Source organism: Athene noctua, chromosome 4, assembly GCF_965140245.1.
Source record: "Athene noctua chromosome 4, bAthNoc1.hap1.1, whole genome shotgun sequence".
Lineage (NCBI taxonomy): Eukaryota > Metazoa > Chordata > Aves > Strigiformes > Strigidae > Athene > Athene noctua.
The window spans coordinates 9,483,898-9,502,522 of record NC_134040.1 but is presented as its reverse complement, the minus strand read 5'-3'; the positions used below and the strand labels follow the sequence as shown (position 1 = coordinate 9,502,522).

At 42.5% G+C, this 18,625-nt stretch overlaps 2 protein-coding genes across 3 annotated transcripts in view; one reads left to right on the top strand and one right to left on the bottom strand.

Annotated features, from left to right (window-relative positions):
• NSD2 (nuclear receptor binding SET domain protein 2) overlaps window positions 1-14,021 on the bottom strand; it is a 104,431-nt gene extending 90,410 nt beyond the window's left edge. The window contains exon 1 of the mRNA XM_074904384.1: window positions 13,934-14,021. The gene's annotated coding sequence lies outside the window, so the exon portion shown is untranslated. The remainder of the gene's footprint in view (window positions 1-13,933) is intronic.
• A 69-nt stretch (window positions 14,022-14,090) lies between these two features.
• The window catches only part of LETM1 (leucine zipper and EF-hand containing transmembrane protein 1), a 31,029-nt gene continuing 26,494 nt past the window's right edge, over window positions 14,091-18,625 (top strand). For both annotated transcript variants that reach the window (XM_074904390.1, XM_074904389.1), the window contains exon 1: window positions 14,091-14,214. In XM_074904390.1, coding sequence (XP_074760491.1) covers window positions 14,136-14,214 — 79 coding nt within the window. In that variant the 5' untranslated portion in view covers window positions 14,091-14,135. The remainder of the gene's footprint in view (window positions 14,215-18,625) is intronic.

Genomic DNA, 18,625 nt, shown 5'->3' with positions numbered 1-18,625 from the left:
ATTGGGCTTTTAATGTACATTTATCAACCAGTTTGTTGTGAATAGTTTGTATCTGTCCTTTCTTCTAATTGCTCTCTTTACCTCGCCAAAAAATCCAAGAAGTGACAACCAATCTGAATCACCTTTCAATTCAGTAAGGTTCCAATTGATTTAGATCCAGCTACTTTGCTTTAAATATACCAGCTATTATTTTTAAGCAGCGCACTGTAGGGTGGCTCTAGCTTTCACCTGCTAGCAGTCAGAGACAGGGCCAACACACACTCACACCATAGATAAGCCTTTTCCTGGCCCCCATGACAAGTGGATGTTAGGACAGAATAGCACAGAATAGATTATACTGCTGGTGCGGGAGGAAAACAGAGCTGTAGTACATTGGGAACCAAGCTCTGGCCCTGTTTTGCCATAAACTAGCTGTTTTAATAAACATTTCCCGCAACTTTTAGTAAACAGATTGGTTCATGCTTTAACTTATTAATATGGTCTTATCTTTGCTATAAAAATATAGATAATCAAGAGAGATTTCTGAGTGATGGAGTGGATTTGTGAAAACATCCGCATGATGTTTTTCCACTTGCTTTCAGCCCTGTTCTTGGATTTGCTGGCTGAGACAATGTTTGGAGTAGAGTCACATGATCAATCTGCATTTTCTTGCAATCTTCCTGAGCTGTTGCACCACTCTTTTTCATGCTAGGTATTCTGTTGATCTATAGATCTAAGCTCCTTCTTTTAAGAGTAATAAATCAAAATTATACAGTGTTTAGGATTTCAGTCGGAGAGATTATGTCAGAATTAGAACATTCCTGAGTGAAGGTCATATAAATCAATCCTTCAGTTATTCCATTTTCAGTTTCATTGTAATGAACAGTACCCTGCTCGCAGTGAGAAAGCTTATGGTGCTAGAATACTGATAAGATGATATTACATTCAGAGTACATTTTCCACTATTGGATGAAATCTGCAATGCGATATATGACATATATGCAAGGGTCTGTGTTGAAAAGCCTTGAAATTGTCAAATTATAACATTCTAGGGATGAGGTTGGTTTGAAAAATCATTGAATCATCTTTATTGCAGAAGGAATTTTAATGAACAAAGTAATAGCAAAGGTCTTGTAGTAGAAATGTAAAAGCAAAACATATCACTCTTTCAAAGCTATCATATTAAACAAGTTAATGGTATACTGTTGTGCATTCTTAACACTGGGGTGTAATTTTTACCTGGGTAGTAATGCCTAACAATTAACATCACTTTTCTTACTTAAAATACTTGACAAGTGATGTTGCTCATAATAACATAATGTAGCTAAGTAGCCATTTTCATTGTCTGTGAAATTGTAACACTGAGAAGTAAGGAATTTGGGATTGGGATCAGACTGATGGGATTTGGTGTATGCTGTTGATTATTCAGGTTGTTTAAAATCCTTTATCATTCACATGTACAACCTATAAATACTTCCCAATGTATGTTTTGAACCTGCACTCGCAGGATAGTATAGCAAATATTACTCTTAGAACACACTGCTACTCCCTTTACCCTGGGGAAATAGCTAAAGCATGTGTACCTGTATTTATTTATTTACTATATGCAGCCTTCCACTGACATGCCAATATACCAGGGCCTGTATATTCCTGCCTGTTTGCTCGATTACCTCCCTCTCACTGACTCTGCTCTTCCCACCAGTTTCCCCCTGGGTCAGACATATTTGGTTACCACTCAGCCCTGATTTGCATGTGGCTTACTCCTGTTTCTGCGCACCCCTGCCCTGCGCAGAGGCCGCAGGGAGGAGGAGGAGGAGGAGGAGGAGGAGGAGGAGGAGGAGCTCTCCAGGGTTCTGCTCAACCTGAGGTGCAAGGATTGGGGGAGAAATACCTCAAATCTGCCCTTTGATCCAGGCAGCTTGAATCAGCTTGCAGAAATGAGGACATGCCCAACGGCTGTAGAGGGCAAGTATGCATCAAACTGGTAAAGGCTCTCCATTACAAGGTTAATGATGGAAACAGGAGTTCTGGCAACTCCCCATCTACTTGCCTGGATTGTGATGTTCTGAGTAGTGCCCTGAGTAGGGAGCTTGCAGTCCTCCATGTCGTGTTTCTGGAAGAACAGTAGGCCAATGGAGGCAGGAACAACGGCTGCACTGGAGGAGACAGATGAGGAGGAGGTGGCAATCTTTCAGGAGTAACGGTGAAGTTGTGAGCTCACTAGAAGTGGGCCTGCAGCTGATGGATTCAGTTTTTGAGGGTCCATTCAGGAGTGATCTTATGGTGCTGGGAATTGCAGGGTAGTCCTGAAACAAGGTGAAGCATAGTTTTTAACCAAAATTTTTAAGGAGGTGACTTAAACATCATCTTTTTGGTCGTACTGGAAATCTAACAGCATCACCTTTCTATTGGCAGCTTCAGTTGGGACATCTGAAAGAGTCAGCCTCTCTGTGCTACCTGATAGATTGACCTTGACTCAGGCTATGCAGTCGGGGAAAACATTTGCAGAGCTTTTACACTGCACTGAGCCTGCTGTTCTGGAGTGTAAGAACTGAGAGATGACAGGCGTAAGACAAAGCACAAGGACCACAAAGACAGGTGATGATAACCATGTGAAAAATAGAGGAACCAGAAGGAATGTGGGAGAGATAAAGGGGCACAATAAGAAGTGCACCAGGATATTATGCAGCTCTTCAGGAAACAATCACAGATGTTAAGCAACTCATTAGGGAGGAACAAATCTCTTCAAACCATAACAGCAGACCTGGCCAACTACAGCGTGAGCAGGAGTGTGGGTACAGAAGCGTGGGTTGTGTGTGCCTCTGCAGTGCAGAGGCTTGAAGACAGGTTTGCCACAAGCACACATGCACATGAGCTGGGACACAGCAATATACAAGTAACCTTGGTGACAGAGGCAAGACTGAAACACGCAGATTCATCGCTCCCAGCTCTGTGCTCAGACCACTAGACTACCTTCTGTGTTTCCTTATCAGCAGCAATGAAATACAACAGTCACTGCTGCAGGCAGAGTAGGCTAATGGCAGCAACACTCTATGCATGCCCTATTTCTCATACTCTTTCCCTAAGCACTCGTTTCTGACTATGACCAGAGATTGGATAAAGGAACTAACAGGCCTTTGGTTTAGCTTAGTGCAGTCGTTCTAGTTTCCGTAGTGCCAAATGAAGCCCTCATCCAACCTAAATAAAGAACAGGATGTGGCACTGTAAGTTTCTTTGTTTACAGAGTCTTAATAAATTCTAGAACAAATGTACTCAATTTGGAAGCAGAAGAACATTTTCTTACTGTCAGCTCTACAAGCTGGTCTTGAAAGCTGATAGTCACTGGATCCTTTTTGTCCTGTACATCAATGCAAGTAAAGCCCTCGAGAAAAAAATCTGTAAATTTCTTCTGCAGTACCTTCTCCCTGCCTCCACATCCTGTCTCAGCACCGTCTGCAATTCTTACCTTCAGCAGGTTTATGCAATGTCTCAGCTGAATAAAAATATGTTGTTACTGATGTAGGAGAAGGATTGGAATTCATTTTGTCTTTATTACAGTGAAATGAAATTAGTTATGTTGACATCTCAGTTATAAAGGGAGCGAAAGCTACAATATTTTTTACCCATGTAAGTAAAATAACTCTGTTGATAATCCCAATATGCTATATAGCAAAATTATTTTTGTATGATGCTGTTTCACAAAATAATGTAAATGTATGTATTGCATAGGTGTTAGTAGGAACAGAAATTGGTCAGAACAAATAATCCACGATCTTACTTTGTTTCAGTTACATTCCAGTTTATCTTCATTTCATTCATTCTCCTTGTGACACTGGTTTGCCATAATAAAGACTCTGTTGGGATTCTAATTAGTGACTTTGAGGAACACCATTACCACAGTGAATTGAGAAAAAGGTCAGTGCCTCAAGGAACCTGGAAAATACTTGGACTGGAACAAAATGTCTTTGCTGTTGGTTTATTCAGATAATTCCAAGTTTTAAACAGAAAGATAACAGATAATGATTAATACAAAGCCTACTATCTATCCCTCAAGAAATGTAGTATTACCAAAGCCTGACCTAAATATTTCTTTCAACCAGACCTGTCATTTTTTCCTCTGGACAATATTGGCTTGTTCATCTTGTTTTTTTGAAATGTGCTTAACCAGACAAAAAAATCAGAGTAGTCAGAGAAAGGAAACACCTTTGAGATTCATCCCAGATACATCTCCATTAATCTCAATGGACTAACAGCAATAGTATCTAGCCTATATGCTTTGCAAAGGAGAGAAACGCAGTTCCACAGACAAAAGGCATGGTCTGGTTAAATCAATTTCTATAGCATCTTGTCTTGACATATTTGAGAGCACTATCTTTCTCAATTAATGTCAGCTCTGCTCTGGGAATACTCTTTGGTAGTTAACTGTTGCTGTTAGGAGAGTTAACTTTAGATGTAACACAGCTGGCTTATGTATTTTGCTGTTAATATTTTTGTTAATGGAACAACAAATGCAAAGCAAACAAGTTACTAAGCAGAATGCAGAAAATTTTCCACCCAAATAAATCAACTTTAAGGATAAGAAAACCCAACTGTAAATTTCTTTTGACCAACTCCAGATAGAAAAAATATATTACAGACCTGAGGAACCCATTTAAGGTAGGCCTTGATGTTTTCTTTTTCCCAGATTTCTAAGTCTCCAGCGTACTGGGGGTTGCACATGTGCCTCTGTGCAATCTCTAGAGTATTTAATTTTAAAGTCATTCTTGGGCAGCTTCTTCACTTTCATTTCCACTTACATCAGAGTCAAACAGAAAACCCTAAAACAGCCCAGCTCCTCACACAGCACAAGAATGAAGGAAGAGAAGACATGATGTTTAGAGGGTATCAGGAAAACGTTGAATGTATCTGTGAGAAAGATCACAGAGGAAAGAAGAAGAAAGCAAACTGAAGAAAGAGGAAAATGGAAAGCAAGTGCAAGGCAAATTTTTAATTTGTGTTTCCTCGTGGCTTTCATGGATAATTACCCACTAGAGGGAGATAGACTGTAACTTGTTGCCAGGTGGATTATGGCAGAAGTTGGACTTTACTGTAAAATCCAAAGAGGAATGTGGTAAGAAAGCCAGAGAAGGTGTGAGTTCCCTACCCTGGTAGAGTTTTGTGCTGCAAAGTTCTGTGTAAGTTACCAGCTGGACTGAAATCCTTTCCCTTTCTGACCTGGCTTTCATTACACTTCTATTCAAAAAATCCTCACTTGTATTAACCTGTTTGTTGTTCTGTTGGTGACAGAGTTGTAAGGATGGCAGGAAGAGTGTCGTGCTTGTCTAGGACTAACTGAAGGGCCATAGCCTCCCAGCATGGGGCAAGTCATGCATGCCTCGAGGCACTTGCCTTGAGACCCACCTACAGTGACCCTTCAGTCTACCTCAGACACCACCTTGGTTCCGATTTAGGAGTTGCATCCTGTGGTTTTCATTAGCTGCCCATGGGTAATCATTCATGGTCTCTTATTCTCACCTCTATTTGTGCAGAATGGAGAAGGCTTTTAAAATTCAAAGCAGGCTCTGGCATGTCCTTTCCTCAAAGGAAACCAGGAAGGGAAGTAGTGATGGATGCTTAGATTTGGAAACAGGGCATAGGAAAATTAGTTCTTACCCGCTTGTGTCATTCCTACTTCTGAAATTCAGTAGTTTAGGGACTTCCTAACTTCTGAACAAGACATTGCATCTACATGAGCATGTGTCAGAGACTTCGTTAAGTCTACCTCCCTTGAATCTGTCTATTTTCTTTTTGAACCTATTTATTTATATTTTGGGGGTTTAGAACATCCTGTGGCAACCAGTTCATATGAAAATGTATTTCCTTCTGTTCTTTTTAAAACCCTGCTCCCAGATAAACTGGTTGAATTAATATGGTATTATGAGCAGTGATAATAACAATTTTCTATTCACCTTCCTCCCACCTTCATTATTTTCCAGATCTCTATGTATCCCCTTCCTGTTGCAGTACAGAATGCAAGCCCCAGTCTGGCTCCTGTTTATACTAGGATTTTTGAATATGAAGGCTTTTCAGAGACAAGCTATTAACAGTGACAACAGTCTTCTCTTAACTCTAACCTTGCCTCTTTGCCTAAGAACTGTTGGATAAATAAGAACATAATGCAAACTCAGAAAAGATGCATAATTATTTCCACACAGGAAGTTTGCAGTTGATAGTTCGGTGTCACAGATAGAAATGACTAGTCTAACGTGCTGTGAACTAAGTCAGAGCCAAAGCAATTATCTAATGACTGTGAATCCTCAGGGTCAATTGTACTCTCTGCTACCATGTGTAATGCCAGAAAAGTTCACTAACAAACACCAGCCATCAAAAATGCTTTTCCTCCCCTCCATGTCACCAGTTTTGAAAGTGGCTTGCAGTTATATCCTGCTCACCTTCAAATTTCCTCAAAAACAGTACTGGGGTTCTGCGCACTACTGGTTCAACAACCCTGGTTTAAGGATTACCGAAAACATGGCATGGCTCCGTTTGTCAGTACCCTGCTATTATCCTTAACACAAACCAGGTAAAGGTAAATGTAAAACAGTGTATTTGCAAAAATCCAAATATAAGCAACACATTTGCATTGCCTATCCAAAGCAATACACAGAAAGGAAAAGAAAGAGGGTATACAGGACATTTGCAGACCTGGAAGAGCAGCTGGCTGCGCTCTTTAAGAAAACTAGGCACAGGTGCTGGGATTGAGCCCAGGGCCCTGATTCCCAGCTGGCACGCTGAAAGAGGCTTCCCGCTCAGGGAGAGTTAGATGTCTGTTCCTTGGGAGGAGAGGCCTCAGAAAGGGGAGGAGGTTGTTCCCTTGGCACGACAGGAAAGCACTGCTGGCTGAGCCAAAGGGGAATGGAGTCTTTTTGTTGAGATATGTTGGGTGTATTTCCTCTTTCAGCTGTTGGATTAGTGAGTAAAAAAGAAAATCATCAATATATGTTATACTGGAATGAGTGTGAGTCTTGTCACCCTGACTGATGAGGAGTCTGGATGGCTTACTTTGACCTGTTGCTCAGATTAGTCCCAACAAGTTCCTCTCGCTTTATCTGAATATAACTTGCTAGCCACACTTCATACACTCATGTAAGCAAGATTAAAGCATGTAATGCATTACTGGGAAAATAACTGATCATTTTAAGGTAACAGGACGTTTGGGGGTGAATGCCTCCTGCATCTGTCTCTAGGGGATACTATGATAGTAATAAAGTGAATAGCGGCCTAAGACAGGCAGGAGCGAGGTTGCTGATTACATGGGAAAGCCCAGACAAAGCGTCTTCTGTTTCTGATGCCTGAAATTCAGCCGCATAAGAAAAAGACAGGATACTGGCAAAGCACCACTGGGATGTACTAGTGCTGATGGCTCTTTGTTATTTTTCTATAGCTTCACGTCACATTTTACCAGGTCTTTCTCCTCAAGATTCTCATATACCTACAAATCAGTCCAAACCAAGGGTTGTCAACAAGAGCTGCTGCTTCACTTGCCTTGGAGGTTGCCATTCTTTCTGTGTCACAATAACAAAGATAAAACCGTTAAATTTTAGCCCTTTCCAACACTTTTATGATACTATCTGGCAAGCACCAGGATTTGATTTTACAAATACATAACTGTGCTTGTTCCTTTACCACTCTGTGTATGTCACTGATAGCAAAGGGGCATGGCATGCATATGCATGTGTAGGATTGGGGCCCAACAGCTTAGGTCCTGCTGAGGTCAAGGCACAGACATCCAGACAAACACTGATTTAGAAAATTTACAGTAGAGAGGATGGTTGTAGAAAGGGAAAGCACTGACCATTCCAAAGGAACCAACTCCTTTTTTAAATCTCTTAATCTGCTTTTCATTATCTCTGTGGGGAGGCCTCTTGAGAAAAGCAGCTCTTTGACTTGAATAAAGGAGGGGCTGTGGGCTTGCATGCTGGAATGGGGAGGTCATTGTACGGCAGCTCGGAAGATGGGAGTGTTAGTCAGGTCAAGAAGAACAGGATAAAAAAGTGTGAGATCTGTGTTACAGGGTTGGTCTGGATTATGTAAGGTAGAAAGTTTAAAGCTGAAAGGTAAACAAGAGAGAGCGATTCAGGGGTTGGAAAGACATATTCTGGTAGGGTCATTCAGGCTGATTGTTAGGGAAAAATATGGGCCAGGACTGATAAGATCATCAGCAAAACCAGCAAGAAAGAGGTAACAACAGCTGAGGCCCAAGAGGGCTAAATTCTGCACAAGGAATTTTAAACATCAGGCTTCAGCAAATCAACCTATCCGTCCTCAGTATCTTTCTTACTTGTTCTTTTAACAGAAATGCTCAGTTCTGCTTCCCTCCTTAGAGGCAGACAAAGCCCGAATATGCCTGAGGGACAATGGAACTACATAGCATTTTGCCTGCTACCAAATCATACAGCTGTGTGCATGTGCCGGCTGTAATCCTCTCCCCCCCTAAACCCACACTTAGCACAAGCAGCATCAGCATTGCCAAACTGCTGAAGAAAGTTATGTTACTGCCACCAAAACTGCCTTGGATGTACCTCATTTTTCTCCTTTTTAGAATACAAAGGTAAAAATTCTCCTAAAATGGTGTGCTGACCTTCTGCTGTTTCTTTAATGGACACAAACTGAAAGGTTTGCAGGGACCTCCTATTTTTCCAGCACTCCTATAATACTGGCTGACTTCACCAGGAATTTGGAGATATATCAGGAGTGCAGGATCAGGTCTACAAAATCCAGGATGGGGGAGGGCTTCCCTGGTCACATGTGCTTCTTGTCTTGCTTCTTGATGGGTTTATAAAAGCTGAGGTGGCAGATTGAGAGCTTTTATTGACAGTAACACAACATTTGGTATTTCCTTAAAGGCCTAAGTCTGAGAGGCAAATGATGGCATAAGATTGTCATCTTTCTGTGTTTCTAATTGCAGATAGGAACTTGCAAATCTTACAGACTGGAAAAAAAAAATCTGGAGGCAAAGAAAAACTCTAAATGCATATTTTTAAAGTTTGTCATTCATAAAATCAAACTGACACATTTAGAGGCATAGCAGGCTATCTTAAATACAGGATTGGTAAATTTGCAGCAAAATCTCAGACCTTCTCATATCAGCTGGAACTAACAGGTGCATTCTTAACACTGGAGACTCCTTTTGTCCTTTTTTTCCCCCCTCCGTATTTCTCAAGGTCTAAATCAGTTTTCTCATTATAGCTACGTTCCTCCCTTTTTGCCACACGTATAGCCTGAACACTGCCAGCCTTCCTGCCTCTGCTTGATCCTGCCTTGGCCAGAACCTTCTAGCTTTTTCCCCTATGTCCTCCTCCAGTCCTGTAGACAGCAGCGCCCCAAAACACTGCTTTGTGCAACGATTAGGCATCCTTTCCGCTTTGTTTGTTTCACATAAGCTCCATCTGCTGGTTAAAACTAGAATTTGTTTTATTTTCACTATGAACTGGAAATGCTACCTCTTCCTCAGCGTGAAAAGGTTTTCAAAATTATGTTTGTACTCTCCCAGCTGTGTTCTCCTCGTCTGCCTGCATGTCAAATTTAATTAATGACAACCTAATATGTTATTTTGTATTGCTAATTTGGGTCAAGCCTATGCAATCTTTTAAAATACCACTTTTTGACTAGGATTTGAGCAGGTAATTATCCTTGGATCTGGAGTGACTGTTTACAGCACGTTATTACTGTCAAGGAAATCTCTGAGTAGTTTTTCACTGTATTGTTTGAAAAGGCACCCAAGGCAGATTGTTTCTCTGCTGCTGCTAATGTGCAGCCACTGCCGCTTGCTTTTGGCACATGACAGACAGGAGTGAACTTGTGACCTGGACGTACATACAGAGAAGTCTGTAATCCACAGACCACTTGAACTTTTACCTCTGGGCTCTAACATTTACAGAGCAACAAGCTTCAGTATCCTGCAAGTCTCTCCTAAAAATCTGACGATGAATGGGAGTATTTTTTAAAAAACTACTAATAATCTGTTGGTTTTCTCCCTCACGTGGAAATTTAATGCAACTGGCTACACAGTAATGTCTTTTTTTTTTTTTTTTTTTTCCTTTCTTCAGATTTATGCTGAACAGTGGTGAATAAAGATGAGGTTAATCCCATATTGTTAAACCTATTCAAGGAGACAACCTGGGGATTGCCATGGAAACAGATTCTACAGACTAAAAGCGTAATCCTACTATTAAGTACTGTATATGGACCTGTACCACTACATAGCTTACAGAATCACACTGTGAACAGAAACATGATGTTGCAGCAGAGAAATGGCAAACCTGTCTCCAGTCTTATCAAATGCTAATTATGCTCCCACCTCCTCTCATTTACAGCCCAGAGCATCAAGCACAGCACCTCCTTCCCCTCCACCCACTGCATTTTATCTCCGCAGTCCCTCGCTGCCTCTGCTGCCGGCTCAGCTTGTCCTCTGGGTGTAACGGGGAGCCCAGGCCGTGCCTGTGTAACGAACGCAGTGGTTCTGGCAGGAGTGTCGTAGACTTGGTGCTGTTACACACAGCTGGTTTCACAAGCTATAGGGCAAAAGACCACGTGTCTGAAGTTGGAAGTGGGGGGTCTCGTTATCCATCCTCCCAAAGAAGGAACAGGATCTAGGAGGTGCTTCCGGGGCCACGTCCTCAGGGAAGGGGTGACAACTGTGGTGGGCATGGAGGGGTGCTACTTCCAACTGCCCAGGTATTTTTGGCAGGCCACAAAGGAATCCTGCTCCCTATTCGCCCACCACTCATGAGAGCCCGTTAGATGGTGAAGAGGGAAGGAGTAAGGGACAAGAGCAGATAAGAATATATCGATTTACTATGGGAAATCTGTTGCGCTGTGAAGTAAGATTTTCTGAAAGAGAATACTGCATACATAGCTAGTTACTCTACAGTTTTACTCCCTGTTCATATTGACATTTGCCCCCCAAATTTCTAGACAGATCTCTAAACTTCCTCAACAAGAATTATAGGTTCATCCAATCCTTTTTCATGTCTGTGCAAGTAAGGCACAGATGCGCAGGCATATTCTTGTGCTTTTATAGGTCTTACACACATATGTCTTTTAGACAAGTAAAACACTCTTGCTTTTTTCGTATCACTGAGCTGTGCTCATGTATCAGTAAAATACATGTTTTGATACTCCCACAGCCTATAACAGGCATCACAAGTTCCTGTTATTTGGAGTTTGTTTTTTAAATGTTTAGACAACTCTCACGTTGCTTGTGCTTCTATTTAACAGGGGAAAATTTTTTTATGTTTAATATTAAATAATAATTTTAATTTTGTTTAAATATTGCACTTATTTTAATCATTCTCAGATCCTTATTAAATTCATCTAGAAAGAAGGGGGGGTTATTTCTTCCTTTCAGGCTCTCACTCTATTCCTGCTAGAAAACACATTTTTCAACAAGATGGCTGACAACTTTTTCAAACAACATGGTTGCTTTAAGAACCAGGTCTAAAATGGCCGCAGCAGCTTAAGTTTTTTTAAAAATAAGCCCCTAGTAACTACGTGTATCGTGTTTTATTCTGGGGATGGGTGTTTTCTTTGTGAACTCATAGCCTGTTGGTCTGGATGGAGTAAAAGATGGTTTTCTTTAAAACAAAAACTGGCTTGTACAGTAGACCCATGTATCACCTACAGGCACTAGGCCTTTTCATGTGGGAGCAATTCATACAACTACTTGAAAATTACTAATACTTTGCCTTTTCTTAAGTGTTATTTCACAATGCTTGGTAAATGCACAAAATCAATTAGTATTTTGAAACTATCGGTTTTGAAAATTTTCAGAGAGTGTATTATCATTCCTTTTCATATACAGTAGAAAACCATGTAACTTCCAGGTATAAACAAATCTGGGACAAAAGACTGTACAAAAACATAACGGATTCAGCTCTGAAAAGGCTCATGCATCTACATTGTCTGCCACCCTGAATACTAATGAATTTAATGAAACTATTGAAAGACTGGTTACTTGTCTACATAAATGTATTGAGACCTCTGTAATCATCTGTTTGCTGTCTGAAATCTCTTGTCAATAGTTTAATGACTTCAGAGCATATTATTCTTCTTGTATAGGCTTCATATAATGTTTCTACATAATTAAGCAGCTTTGTTAGAGGAACTGCCATTAGTTGCCCCATTTCATTTGGTTTTGTCATCAGCCAACCAGAAAGAAAAAAGAATAACAAGAGAAGGCTATAAACCCAGTCTAGTGAGAAAAATGTGTAGATTGGGAAGATGGGGGTTTCTGTTGTTGTTTGGGGTTTTTTTGATATAAAGCACTGTTGTTAAGTTGCACATTTTAAATAATTTTAACCATTTAAATGCACTACATATTTAAATAGTCATAAAGCAAACACAGCTGGCTAAAAATCTTGCAATGCATTTGGGAGCCTAACATTTTAAAAGTAGCTCTAATAATAAGTACATTAATAATAATATGAATATTTTAATAATCACTAAATTTAAACAACACTACTGTCTCCGTAGTCAACACAGTCAAAAGATGTGAGAAAAGGGTGTCTCGATATTTCTTTAAAGATTTCATCAACTGAATATTCTGTCTTCACATATTCTTTTGAATTAAAAATATAAGTATTAATTTAATCGACATTTTTCATACTTAGGAGAAACCCTCGGGATTTAAATACATAAAAATCTTTAAAATATTACTAATTAATTTCCTGCATTTGCCAAGTCTCAAGCATGAAAGGATGACTGCAGAAACATTTGCTTTTTGCTGCTATGAGATGCTGTTTCAATCATGTTTTGGGTCAAACCTGAAGCTTCTGCCACCCTTTACGTATAGGTAAAAGGCACCTATTTTCTTTGGGGCTTAGGTGGTTGTACAGATGAACAAATGCCTGGCATTATGAATAACTTGTGAAATATAAGAGGTCTGAAACCACAGTATCCTTGTCACTTTTGAGCCCTGTCCTTGAGGCAGCCATCTTGTTGACAGGGTGTGTCAGCCATCTTGTTGAAAAACAGTTCCAGCAGCTTTTCCCAGTTTTTAGAACAAGGCAGGCATTAACACCCAAACCTCACATACGTAGCTTTTAAAATTTCACTATTCTTAAATTAGAATTTCTGCAGTTTGCTTCTGGTTGTTCCGTGCATCTGTCTACACAGTTCAAAACTTAAGTAAAATTAATGGTACTATTTGATACCGTATTAACTGAGCAATGTAGTATTTGATACATTATTCTAATGCTGGTCAGTAGACTGGTATTTGAAGAATAACGGGCTACATGTAGCCAAACTATTAACCAGCACTACCGAAGCACATCTGTTGATTAATTTATGTACTATTTTATACCAGAAGTATCTAAACTCCACAAGAAAGGTATTTTTTTCTGTCACATCCTGAGATCCACAAGCAATACACGTGCACGCGGTGAAACAGCTGCTGCTGATCAGTACTTAACACCAGCACAAATGCCAGATTTTTGGCCCCAAACGCGAGGGACCGTCGTTGCACACACCCTGTGGCATCGCTGCACTGTACTTAGGGCTACGGCATAGTGCTCGTTGGCCACACTGGCCTCAGGGCCTCAGGACGGCTTCGAGAGGCAGCAGCGCCCTCCCCCCGGGCGGCCGCCCCTCAGCGCACACGGCCTGATGGAGCGCCGCGGCCACGGCCCCGCCGCACGCCGCTTCCACCGTCCCCTCGGGTAAACAACCCCGGCGCTGCCCGCGGGGCGGCTCACACGGCCTTGTACAGCCCCAGCCGCTGGTGCCGGGTGGGGGACAGCTCGCCCGCCCGCCGCTCTCCTCCTTCAGCTACCGGAGGCGGCAGCGGCCCCCGCGGGCGCCGTGAGGACTACAGCTCCCGGCATGCACCGCGCCGCACCGCGGCCGGCGTCACGCTACGCCGCCTCGGACTACATCTCCCGGCATGCCGCGCGCCCCGCGCCCGCGGGCGGCTTACCCTGCGCCTCCGCGGACTACACTTCCCGGCGTGCCCCGCTCGGCGGGGCGGCGCGATGCAAATGCGGCCGGCGGTCGCGGCTCGGCGCTCCTGGGCGGGTGGCGATCGCGGCGCGGGGCCCGGGCGGCGGGACATGAGCAGGCCGGCAGCCCGCCGTCGCCGTTAGCCCGCTGCCACCGCCCAGCCGCGCGCGAGCGCCAAGATGGCGTCCATGCTGCTACAGACCTGCGGCCGGCGGGCCTGCCGCCTGCCCCGAGCGCTGCGCCGCCGGCCCCAGCTGGGTGAGGCTCCCCGCGGGCCGTCAGGCGGCTCCGGCGGCGGGGAGGGAAACGCAGCCGCCCCGTTGCCCGGCCCAGGCCGGCCCGGCCCTTGGCGTGCGGTGCGGCCGCGCTGCCGCCCGGCCCACGAGGCCTGTGCTGTCGGCGGCGCTGAAGGCCCGGGGCGGGGGGGGGGCGAGGGGGAAGGGAGGGCGGGCGGAGGCGGCGACGACGTCTGGGGGCTCCCGGTGTGGGCGGAGAGGTCTTTGCGAGAGGGAAGGAGAATCCCCACCGCTCCGTCCTCCGCAGCCGGCGTCAGTGAGCCGGGGCTGGGCACGGCTCTTCTCTCCTGCCGCCCTCGGCCGCCGCCCCGCCCGGCGGGGAGCTGCTGTCGGCTCGGCAGTGTTGCCCTCGCTCCCTGGCAGCTCTGGCCGGGTATGGGCAGCTCGTCTCCTCGCCTCTGCTTCCCGGCCAGGGTGGTTTGAGGGGATGCTTTCCCATAACGGCAGTTAGGACACATGCTCTCTGAAGCGCCAGCTGGCTGAGAAAGGAAAACCCATGTGTTTTTTATTAAGGTACAGGAGTACGTTACTACGTTTCAGTCCTGCCTGCCTTGATCTCGGTATAGCTTGGCTGTGAAGTGGTATTGTCAATAGTTCTACGCTTCTCAGTACCCTTTCAGAAAGTACAAGAGGTCGTTTTCTTAGCCTATATTAGGAAGGAAACCTGAATTTGCCTTTTTCCAAGTGGCTTTGAAAGCTTGGGAAAACAAAAAGGAAAGGCAGTGCATGATACTGTTTCCATTAATAATCAGGATAATTTGGCAGTTTAAGTATCTTTGGGCGGTGAAGTTTAATGACATGAAACAGCTGATAACTTGTGACGTACGTGAGGCCTGTAGTTGCTTTTTACATCCCATGAGTTGGAATGGCAGGGGTTTAGTGAGGAATGAGTGAAAGCTTAACAGGCAGCCGTTTGAGCCTTGACTTGTCACTGAAGCGCTGGCAGTGAGAATAGGGTATCTGCACGTTCAGGTTCTGGCAAACCTGGTCAACCATATGGATGCTTGTTCATTTTGATAAACGAGGTGTCTTGATTACTAGTAACTGCTCAAGTATGGTCGCTTCTTCTAGTTGATGGTTTTTTAGTTACTGTTGTAACAGACGTTTATTTAGTTTGAACTTGTACAGTGACTTGAACAAAAACCTGGCATATCGTAGCCAACCAGTTTATTTAAATCAGGGAAGAAATATATCCATGTACCTTCAAATTAAATAGGAGTTTTGATTCCTCTTATGGCATAGCATAGCACAAAAAGAAATGCTAATGATCGCTACGGTTTTGCATGTTATAGATCTTACCCATGTGAAAATTCTCATTTGTTGAAATACTGTGGTAGAATCAGATCACTTCTGTACTGTGATGCACTGTGCTTACTATGCAACCAGTGCTTTTATTTGGAGTGTTAATCTAATATTAACACATTATTGTATGGTGTAATCTTGTATAGTGTTTTGCTTTACTTAGCTCGTGTAAGTAGTCTAAGATTAAGTTAGAGCTAAGTGCTTCTAAGAATCCTAAATGTTCTTCCCATAAAGATCAGCTTGTTAAGTACTGCAAGCTTCTATAGGGACTTACTTCACGAAGTTATCTTTTTCTTTTTAAAAACTAACCATATTAACCGTACATGGCTGTCCTAATTTAAAACTTTGGGTTTGATGGTTCATTAAATTTAAAAATAAAAGTTCTCATGACTTCTTTTCCATGAGGAATATGTTAACATACAGTTTTCCTGGCACTACGCCTTTGTTACTTTCAAACCAAGTAATCTGAATGCATGTTTCTTAAATTAAGTGTTGAGTACAGTAAGCCACATTCACCTTGTTCAGATGCTTCTGGATGTCACTATTATGCTAGAAGCAAGGAGTATGGTCTTTGCTCCTTTTGAAGAAAGTATGTATTTTATTTCAAGGCTAGCTTGCTCTTAGGTACATGGTTACAACAGACACTGCAAAACATAAAGAGCTCTTGTTGGAACTGGCAGAGTTGAAATTAAGTTATTCTGCAGAATCTTTTGGTTAAGTGATGTTTCTGTGTACCTATTCACAAGTCCAAATGGCTGTATGGCAATAAGTGTTTGAGTCGGCATGTTTTCTTACGGTAACCTTGGAATTTTGTTCTTTGGCCCCTTCCTTAGCATTAATGAGTCTGTTTGAAAAAGAAACAAAGATGACAAAGTGAAAGTGTCTTGCTGTTATGAAGTTTTATCTAAGAAACTTCAAGCCAGTTTTGATCTCCAGATCATCCCCCTTTGTTCTAGGGACACCTGTCTGTAGATTGTAATGTCCTCTACTAGTAGGATTCTCATTTTTGTCACAAAGGTTTTGTGTACTTCCTGGCACTCAGGTGAGAGAAGCAGACTACTGTGCTGTGACTTATTTCTTAAGACTTTGAGTACTTCTCTGATTTGCTCAGCTGTTTCTTCAAGTCGGGGACATCCTTCTGAGATGGCTAGCCTCTTGGGTCAAGAAATTCAGCTACTGATGTTTCTGTAAATATTGGAGACTATCAGAATGCCTTCCCAGATTCTCAGGGCTTGATTTTGGAGCCCGAAAGAGACAGTTTTTTCCCCTGGCTCTATTTACAGTGGCAGTGAGTACCTGTTAGAGTTTGATATAACTTGAGACGGGTAAATCCTGTTCCTTTGACTTGAGAATGCCACAGCTTTATCTGTAATGACATCAAAGCCCACTTAGCATGCGATGTGCCTTGATTATTGAGATTTTTTTTGATAAGTTAACTTATTGCCCCCCCCTCCCCCTTCCCCCTTTCCATACCTTCTTATAGCCCCACTTGAATGTGGAGCTATCTCTTTTCCTCTAATAATTAGGATATTTTGTTGGAGAAGACTTTTGGTGATCAGTGTTGGGTCCTGTGTTTTCTCAGATACAGTTGTCTACTTCAGATTCTGTCATAGGTTGTATCTTAGCTTTGATGCTGGAAAAGTTGACCGCTAACCTCTAAAATGACTGCTCTATCCTACTGCCAGCAATAGTAGGTTCTAGATGGGAGAAACAAACCACAGCATGCCTACTCCATCTAACCTTCCATTTTAGTTTTGGTTAAAGTAATTCTGAAAAGATTGGCCAAGAGGGTCAAGGCATTTGGAGTCTTGCTTATGTGATCTTCCTTTGTTCTGTCCAGGAGTCTTTTTGCACTGGGTATTGGCTAGCTATTGCATGATCGCAGCTAAGTATTGAGGCAAGATTTTTTTAGAATATTTTTAAAGTTGCTTTAGGGAGATCGATCATTTTTTAGTGGGCTCAGGGATGATTTTCAATGACTGCAGACTGCATACAGCCACTAGGTAGCATTTTATGTAGCTGATGGTGCTTCTGTGGTGTTGGATGGTTGCAAGACTTTCAGGCATGGCCCTTTGTTGAAGCATATGAACTGACTTAGATAATTTATCATTTGATGGTCTCCTCAGTTTATTTCCAGAATGGATGCTGCTTGTCTCTGTACCTGGATAGAGGATGCCCGCATATAGGTGTCAGTCCTTCTTGTGGACTTTAGTTATTATCAGGACTAATTCTGACTTAGCCTTTCAAATAAGGCTTTCATTTTGCGGGACACAGCATTTACTGGAAAGCTAACCTTTCATATTCTTTGGATCAGCCTCTTGCCCTTCAAGACAATTTATATCCTTTGCAGAGAGATCCAGGGGTAGAGCTATTTTTACCAGGTGCTAATCAAAATGGACAGCAACATAATGAAATGGTATTGTGGTTCCACCTCTCCAGTGAAGTATGTTTAGGTTCACGTTTTATTTGTTGTCCTGCTTAAAACAAGAAAAACATTTTCATCCCAGACACTTGGCAAGTGCTCCATTTGGATCATCTAATACTGCGTTGTCATGGAGCCATTCAAAAATGACATTTGCTTTCAGTGAAGTTTTTCTGCAATATAGTTGCTTGTCTCAGGACTTGGAAACCTGTCCTCCGGCAGTTGAACAAGTGCAAGCAGCACCTGTCACATCCACAGAGTTCGACTGTATACGTGGACAGTTTGCTTTGAATGCTTACGGCGTTGTCAGCTGTGTTACAGAATTGCTTCCCACCTGTTTTCTCTTTTTTTGTCCTATAAATTGGGATTACAGATTGAGAGAAAGAAGAGCATCAAGGCATGTGCTTTGATTTGTGTTGGAATAGGATAAGGTATTTGGGCTTCAGTACTTCACATGATTATTGTTAAAGAAAAAAAAAAATTTCAGTCTTGTCTGTTTATGGTGCACAATCATCCAAAGTGTGAATGTGCTTAAAAACAGTGCACCGTAAGGAAGTTGCTGTTAAGCAGCATCTTTTTTTGTTCTTTTAGTAATAGTGATTCCTAAGTAAAGGTTGGTCTTTTAAATCATGTATTTATGTACAATTCA